This window comes from Pongo abelii, chromosome 1, assembly GCF_028885655.2.
Source record: "Pongo abelii isolate AG06213 chromosome 1, NHGRI_mPonAbe1-v2.0_pri, whole genome shotgun sequence".
Classification (NCBI taxonomy): Eukaryota; Metazoa; Chordata; class Mammalia; order Primates; family Hominidae; genus Pongo; species Pongo abelii.
The window spans coordinates 141392706-141401560 of NC_071985.2; the positions used below are offsets into that span (position 1 = coordinate 141392706).

General features: G+C 43.9%; 1 protein-coding gene across 1 annotated transcript; it reads right to left on the reverse strand.

Moving 5' to 3' along the window:
• Window positions 1-819: 819 nt before the first annotated feature.
• On the reverse strand, window positions 820-1101 carry LOC112129591 (large ribosomal subunit protein eL39-like). The gene has a single exon (XM_054559253.2). It carries the CDS (start codon window positions 1099-1101, stop codon window positions 946-948), a length of 156 nt encoding a protein of 51 aa, XP_054415228.1. The 3' UTR covers window positions 820-945.
• Between the last annotated feature and the right edge of the window lie 7754 nt (window positions 1102-8855).

Consider the following 8855-nt stretch of genomic DNA (forward strand, 5'->3'; position numbering starts at 1 on the left):
CAGCAGAGTAATAACAGAATTATCAAATACATACAGCACCACTGGCCGGGCTGTAATCCTGCCATCAACAAAGAGCTGAGCGTACCTAAAGGAGAAAGTGCCTAACTCTGAACAGATTCAGGGAAGTTGTCGTGTGAAGTGACATACCAGCTGGACCTGAAAAATGTGTAGGAGTTTTCCAGGAGGTTAAAGTGTGTGTGTGCAGGAGGCAAAGAGGCAGAAGTTGGTATGTAGCCTAGTTTATCCTAGAAGGGGGAAAAGGGAATGTAAAGGTATGAAAGTATAGATGAGCAAGTAAGGGCAGATACCAGGGGATTTGGGAACGGTAAGGAAGCTGAAAGCTCTGGAGTGATCAGCCCTTCTAGATTGTGGGGTCCAGGGAGGGTGTGAGGAAAGAGGTGGCAATCGCTCTGGGCCTCTGCTGATGGAGTATTTTGACTGGCAGAGCTAGAGAGGAGAGTATTCCAGGAGATGAGATAGTACAGACTGAGTAGAAAACCCAGGGCATGTTTGCGTGACAGCAAAGTTTAGCTGGTGTGGAGAGAAAATGAATAGCAGAAATGGTCAGAAAGAAGATCTGCCTAAGAGTTTGGACTTTAATTCCTTTGGCAAGTGGGAATCACTAAAATTTTTTGTTAGTGGTTTTGTTGTCATTGGTCTCTCTCTCTCTCAGTCTCGTGCACGCATGTTTTTTTTTGTAAAGACACAGTCTATGTTGCCAGGCTGGTGTCAAACTTCTTCTTCTTCTTCTTCTTTTTTTTTTTTTTTAAATGAAAGGCCTCACATATTTATTACTGAACCCAGCCAACCAACATGTTTATAACAGATTCAGAGAGGAAAACATGTTGAACTCTCCAGATAGTGGTGACATTTTCAGCTTGATATGGTAACATGATTGTGACCTTCAGACAGCATAAATATGTGTGCCATCTCATGTCCAATTCCTTATAGACCCAGCTTGGTTCTTCTCCAATGTCTCCTTTTGGAGTTGTACCTGATTTTATTACCAGTTTTCATCTGAATCCACTGGGGAATAGGACGATTTTCCTTTTGTTTCTTGGCCAGGAACTGCTTAATTCTGAAAGTCTTGTGAGAAGACATGGTGAGAAGCAGAGTCAAGCACACACCACGATGGCAGAGAAAGGAAGAGAGGGCACTGGTGTCAAACTTCTGGCCTCAGTGATACTCCTACCTCAGCCTCCCAAAGCACTGGGATTCAGGCATGAGCCACTGGACCCAGCCCTCATTATTGTTTTTGAGGTATAATTTACATGTAGTAAAATTCATCCTTTTTAGCATTCTATGAGCTTTGGCCAATGTATGTATTCGTGTAAACACCACCACAGTCAAGCTGTAGAATGTTTCCAACATGTCACGACGTTTGTTTATGCCTCTGTAGTCAACCTTTCCTCCCACACTAGCCCCTCAAAACCACTGATGTGGCCAGGTGCGGTGGCTCATGCCTGTAATCCCAACACTTTGGGAGGCTGAGGTGGATGGATCACCTGAGGTCAGGAGTTCAAGACCAGCCTGACCAATATGGTGAAACCCTGTTTCTACTAAAAATACAAAAAATTAGCCGGGCGTGGTGGCAGGCGCCTATAATCCCAGCTACTTGGGAGGCTGAGGAAGGAGAATCCTTGAACCCGGGAGGCGGAGGTTGCAGTGAGCTGAGATAGTGCCATTGTATTCCAGCCTGGGCAACAGAGCGAAACTCCATCTCAAAACAACAACAACAACAACAACAAAACACCAATCTGTTGTCCATCTCTATAGTCTTCCCTTTTAGAGAATGTCCTATACATGGAATCATACAGGAAGCAGCTTCTTAAATGTGGTTTCTTTCACTTAGAATAACACATTTGAGATTTATCTATGTTTTTGTGTGTGTCAAGAGTCTGTCACTTTCCTTGTTAAGTAGTATTCTATTGTGTGGATATACCCATTGTTTATCCATTCACCAGTTGAAGGGCATTTGGGCTATTTCTGGATTGGGACGATTATAAATAAACCTACCATCAACGTTCAGGTACAGGTTTTTGTGTGAACATAAGTTTTCAATTCACTTGGGTAAATTCCCAAATAAATAAGAGTAAGATTGTTGAGTTGAATAAGTGTTTATAAATGTATGCTCAACTTTATTTTAAAAAGAAACCTACGGGCCGTGGCTCACACCTGTAATCCCAGCGCTTTGGGAGGCCAAGGCGGGTGGATCACCTGAGGTCAGGAGTTCGAGACCAGCCTGGCCAACATGGAGAAACCCTGTCTCAACTGAAATACAAAAAAAAATTAGCCAGACATGGTTGCATGCATTGTAGTCCCAGCTACTGGGGAGGCTGAGGCAGGGGAATCGCTTGAACCAGGGAGGCGGAGGTTGCAGTGAGCCGAGATTGCGCCACTGCATTCCAGCCTGGAGACACAGCAAGATTCCGTCTAAAAAAATAAATAAATAAAAGAAACCCGCCAAACTATTTTCCAAAGTAGATGTAGTATTTGAAAGTTCTAATTATCCACATCCTCACCAGCACTTAGCACAGGCACACCTGGTTTTATTGTGCATTTCTTTATTGTGCTTCACAAATACTGTGCTTTTTACTCATTGAAGGTCTGCGGCAACCCCGCATTGAGCAAGTCTATTGCTGCCATTTTTCCAACAGCAAGTGTTGACTTCGGGTCTCTGTGTCACAGTTTGGTAATTCTCACAATATTTCAAATGTTTTCATTATTATTATATATGCTATGTTAATCTGTGATCAGTGATCTTTGATGTTACTACCATAATTGTTTTGGTACACCGCAAACCACCCATCTATAAGATGGTGAACTTAATCAATAAATGTCATGTGTGTCTGACTGCTCCATTGACTCGCTGTTTCTCCCTCTCTCTCCCTCTCCTCAAGCCTTCCTATTCCCTGAGACACAATTTTTACATTAGGCCAATTAATAACTGTACAATAGCTGCTAAGTGTTCAAGTGAAAGGAAGGGTCATACATCTCTCACTTTAAATTAAAAGCTAGAAATGATTAAGCTTAGTGAATAAGACATGTTGAAAGCTGAAATAGGCTGAAAGCTAGGCCTCTTGCATCAATTAACCAATTAACCGAGTTGTGATTGCAAAGAAAAGGTTTTTGAAGGAAATTAAAAATGCTACTCCAGTGAACACACAAATGTTAAGAAAGCAAAGCAGCCTTATTCCTGATAATGGAGAAATTTAAGTGGTCTGGATAAAAGATCAAACCAGCCACCACATTCCCTTAAGCCAAAGCCTAATCCAAAACAAACTCCTAACTCTCTTTAATTCTGTGAAGCCTGCAGAAGAAAAGTTTGAGGTTAGTAGAAGTTGGTTCACAAGGTTTAAGGAAAGAAGCCATCTCCATCACATAAAAGGGCAAGGCGAAGCAGCAAGTGCTGATGTAGAAGCTGCAGCAAGTTATCCAGAAGATCTAGCAAAGATCATAGATGAAGGTGGCTACACTACACAACAGATTTTTAATGGAGATGAAACAGGCTTATATTGGAAGAAGATGCCATCTATGGCTTTCATAGCTAGAGAGGTGAAGTCAATGCCTGGCTTCAAAGCTTCAAAGGATAGGCTGACTCTCTTGATAAGGGTTAATGCAGTTGATGACTTTAAGGTGAAGCCAATGCTCATTTACCATTCCAGAAATCCTAGGGCCCTTGGAATTTTGCTAACGTGCGCTCTGTAAGTGGAACAACAAAGCCTGGATGACAACATATCTACTTCCAGCATGGTTTATTGAATATTCTAAGCCCACTGTTGAAGCCTACTGCTCAGAAAAGAAGATTCCTTTTAAAATATGACTGCTCTTTGACAATGAACCTTTCACCCAAGAGCTCTGAGTGGAGATGTACAAGGAGGCTAATGTTGTTTTCATGCCTGCCAACACAACATCCATTCTGCAGCCCATGAATCAGGAGTAATTTTGACTTTTAAGTCTTATTATTTAAAAATACATTTCATAAGGCTATAGTTGCCACACATAGTGACTCCTCTGAGGGATCTGGAAGTACATGGAAAATCTTCTGGAAAGGATTCACCATTCTAGATGACATTAAGAACATCTGTGATTCATCAGAGGAGGTCAAAATATTAGCATCAATAAGAGTCTGAAAGAAGTTGATTCTAATCCTGATGGATGACTTTGAGGGGTTCGAGAAGTCAGTGGAGGAAGTCACTGCAGATGTGGTAGAAATAGCAAAAGAACTGGAGTTAGAAGCAGAGCCTGAAGGTGTGACTGAATTCCTGCAATCTCATGATCATAGTTGAACAGATGAGAAGTTACTTCTTAGGGATGAGTAAAAAAGTGATTTCTTGAGATAGAACCTATTCCTGTTGAAGATGGCATGAACATTGTTAAAATGAGAACAAAAAATTTAGAATATTCTATCAACTTAGTTGATAAAACAGTGGCAGGGTTTGAGAGGATTGACCCCAATTTTGAAAGAAGTTCTACTGTGAGTAAAATGCTATCAAACAGCATCTAATGCTGCAGGGAAGATGTTCATGAAAGGAAGAGTCAATAGATGTGGGAAACTTCATTTTTATCTTTAAGAAATTGCCACAGCCACTCCAACTTTCAGCAACCACTCCCCTGATGAGTCAGCAGCCATCAACACTGAGGCAAGACACTCCACCAGCAAAAAGATGATAACTTGCTGAAGGCTTGGGTGACTGTTAGCATTTTTCAGCAATAAAGTATTTTAAAATTAAGATACATACATTTTTTAAGACATAATGCTATCGTACACTTAGTAGACTACATTATAGAGTAAACCTAACTTTTATATGCTCTGCGAAACCAAAAAACTTCATGTGACTTATCTTTTTTTGTGATATTCGCTTTGTCCTGGTGGCAACTGAACTCTGCATATCTCTGAGGTGTGCCTGTATTGTAATTTTTAATTTTAGCTATTCTGTGTGTGGTGGAATGTCATTGTGGCCTTAACTTGCATTTCCTTAATGACTAATGATATCGAGCATCTTTTCATGTGTTTATTTGCCATCTTTATATCTCTTGGTGAAGGATCTGTTCAAATCCACTGAAGTGACATGATCACAGTTCCATGTTAGGAGATTATCCTGGCAGTGGTGCCCTGCCTTGATACTCAAGCTATCGAATGAGGACCGACAGCATCTGCATCTCCTAGGGGCTTGGTAAAAATGCAGCACTTTGGCCTCATCCCAGTCCAGTCCAATCAGACTCAGCATTTGAACAAGATCCCCAGGTGATTTGTGTGCATGTTAAACTTTGAGAAGCACTGGTGTTCAGAAGAAATTAGAGGAGAGGGGAAAAATGTAAGGGACAAATTTAGGAAGCTATTGCCATATGGAGAACTTAGGAAGGCTGAACAGTTAGAAGGCAAAGGAAGTAAGAATCCACACATCTACTGGCGCAGTCTGGAAAGTTGGCTTAGGGTTTGAGTCCCTATATGTTCCCTTACTTGTGTCCTGCTGCTGGATAAAGGCCCATGTGGTAACAAAAAGGGTCTTTGGAGGAAATCCCATTACCTAGAACAGCAGACACATCTGTCCAGGCCTCTAGTTACAACCTGAGGGATGGTAGTGTGGGGAGGCTTGTGGGGTCCCCAAGGCAGGACAGGGATAGGATTCCGTTTAATCAATTACTTTAGCCAATACTGGCAGTGCCTCTGACACCATGCTGGATACACATGAGTAAGGTCCAGCCCTCAGATGAAAGTCATGATCTAGTGGAAGAGACAGAGAGACGTAATTACAATTCAAAGGATCAGTGTCATAGCAGAGATCTCTCTCTCTCTCTTTCTCTAAAATACTGTATAAGCCCAGAACTTAGAGAAGGGGCAGAGGGATTCAGAAAAAAGTTAAGAGTTGACTTCGGTTTTAGAATTTTAATAATAGCTAACATTGATGGAGCACCATCATGGAGCTATGTGCCAGACCCGTATTTTAGATTACACATTACTATGTTTATTCCTCACAATGGCCTTCTGAGATAGGAACTGTTGTTAGCCCCATTTTACAGAAAAGGTAACCATGGGCACGCCCCAGGCCTCTTAGCTAGATTCTCACTCAGTCTGTCTGGCACCAATGTTTGCATTCTTAACTGAGCTTGCACTGTGAGCCAGGGGTGTCCGAGAGAACCCCAGGAAGAACAGATGGAGAAACCAGTGTCCATGGCCCAAGGAGCTCCCAGACCTTGCCTCTGCCCCTTCACCCAGAGTGACTGAAGAGAATGACAGATGTCTAGGCAAAGCCTTCAAGCTGCCTGGGGGAGGTCAGGCATTGCCGGGGGCACCTGGCTGTCTTGTTTGCTGCTGAGCAGCCTTCGGTCAAGCTTCCGTGGTCAGCCTTTGCTCCGGCCACTGCCTTTCTCTGCAAGCAGAGCTGGACAGTGTCAAAGCTTGGCTCTCCTTCGATCTCACATAACTGTGGATTTCTCCTCTATCTAAGGAGATAAAGCCAAAGACAGGGTTTTGCTATTTCTCAGCCGCCTCTGACAGCATAGAGGTCTGTACATTGTAAAGATTTCCAAAAAGGAACTCTGTTATGGTTTTTAGAAGTAAACCTGGAGATCAGGGTAGACATGCCCCTCAGCATGCCTTTGTAAAGGCCTCTTGCCACCCCCACAACTGCCACCCCTGCTCCCGACATGTCAGTTGGACTTTGTAAGCTCCTTGAGTTCAAGGACATGTATGCACTTTACATTCTTCTTGCAGTGCCTTTGCACTGTGCCTACCCAAGGGAGGCGCTCCAGAAGTGTTGGTTGTGCCGACACCTCAGGAGGCTGAAGCATGGGGAGTTTGTGCCTCACAGGAGTGAGGAGCACAGCCTCTGGATCTAGGTTGCCAGGCTGATCCTGTCCCAGCCCCTTAACAGCTGTGTGACATTAAGCAAGTTGCTTAAACTCTCTGGGCCTTAGATTTTCCTCTGGAAGACGGAGATAATTGTTCCTCTTTCCTACAAATGTTGTGAGGTTTAAGTGAGTTATAAATACTGCTGGTCCCGACTTAAAATATTTTGGCTCTGTGATGGTGCAAAAGTGACACTCATTCAGTAGAAACTGAACTTTAAATTCTGAATTTTTGATTTTTAATGATTATAAAATTTTTATTTTAATGATTATAAAAGATGCTTTGTATTCCATAATTGTGCCCAATTGTAGGCTAATGTAAGTATTCTGAGCATGTTTAAGGTAGGCTAGGCTAAGCTGTGATGTCAGTAGGTTAGGTGTACATGCATTTTTGACTTACTACAGGTTTATTGGAACACCCCATTGTAGGTCCCAGCCTGTAAAGTGCTTAGAAGAGTATCTAACCCATATTAAGCACAATGTAATGATTAGCATACTAGAAGAGAGCAGTTTTTGGAATCAGACCTGGATTGGACTGGGTTAGAATCCCAGTCCCAGCCCCCTCTAGCTATGACCTTGGGCAAGTTACTGAGCCTCTCTAAGTGTCAGCTTCCACATCTGAAAAATGGGGATGATAACACCTTCATTGGAGGATGAGGGAGAGGAGGAGAAGCAGTAACAAGGCCAGGCGCGGTGACTCACACCTATAATCCCGGCACTTTGGAAGGCCGAGGCAGGCAGATCACTTGAAGCCAGGAGTTCGAGACCAGCCTGGCCAACATGGTAAAACCCGTTTCTACTAAAAATACCAAATATATTAGCTAGGCATGGTAGTGGATGCCTGTAGTCCCAGCTACTCAGGAGGCTGAGGCAGGAGAATTGCTTGAATCGTGAGGCAGAGGCTGTAGTGAGCCGAGGTCGCACCACTGCACTACAGCCTGGGAGACAGAGGAAGACTCTGTCCCCCATCCCACCCCCCAACTCCACTCCCCAAAAAAGGCAGTAACAAAAGTAAAAGGCTGGCCTGGTGCCTGCTCAGAGTAAGACTGCTGTAGTCATATGGTTTCTTGATTCACTTGTCCACCTGATCTGAGGGGAAGGCAGACATGGCTGCTCTTTGGTTGACCTGATAAGGTGCCTTCACCCCATCTAGGGCAAGTGGAAGTCATGGGCAATTGGAGGTCAAAGGCAACAGGACAGCTGAGTTATGTTCATGGTGAACCTAACACTTAAAAAGGCAGAACCAGCAAGATGAATTCAATAGGCGCGCTGAGGTAAGACAGCAAAATGGCCCCAGTTCAGAAAGCAAACACTAGAAAATGTGGTGGCTGCAGGGGCCGAGGACAGGGACGCAGAACTGGAGCCACCTCCAAGCCGTGGTTACCCAGAACCTCTGTATTTCTGCCCTCGGCAATCTGCCTGCAGCCTGGGTCTCTGTCTCATTTCATAGCTCACTACCTGTTTCTAGGTATTTCAAGCTCTGTACAGATGAGTCTGTGCCATTTGGTGTTGCTGGGACTGGAGTTCTCAGTAAACCTTGCTGACAGATAATGTGCAACATCAGAGTACTTCCAGCAAACCTTGGGTCAAGAACAGGGAGGGGGAGGAGAGATGAAGAGCAAACATCCACAGAAGATCAGTGGAGAAATCCTGACTCTTAGTAGAACTCCTGTACAGGGTGGCCAAGGACACGGTCTTCTGAGTTTCTTCGAAGGTGGCCTTGGGTGGATGGTCTCAGGAAGCTTTTTATCACCTCTGTCTTCTGATGCATCTTCAATGTGACCATGGCAGTGGGGCCCCTCCCATCCCTTTGAGTACAGCCTTCGGGAGCTCCTGGGGAGGAGGTGCATGGAAGGTGGGCAAGGGTTGACACTAGAGAGGTAGGGAGCACCGGATCACAAGGGCTTTGGCTGCAGAGCCAAGGAATCCAAATCGCATTGTGTAAGCAACAGGCAGCCAGTGAGGGACTTTAATCAGGGAAGCAGAATTATTTGATGGGTGTT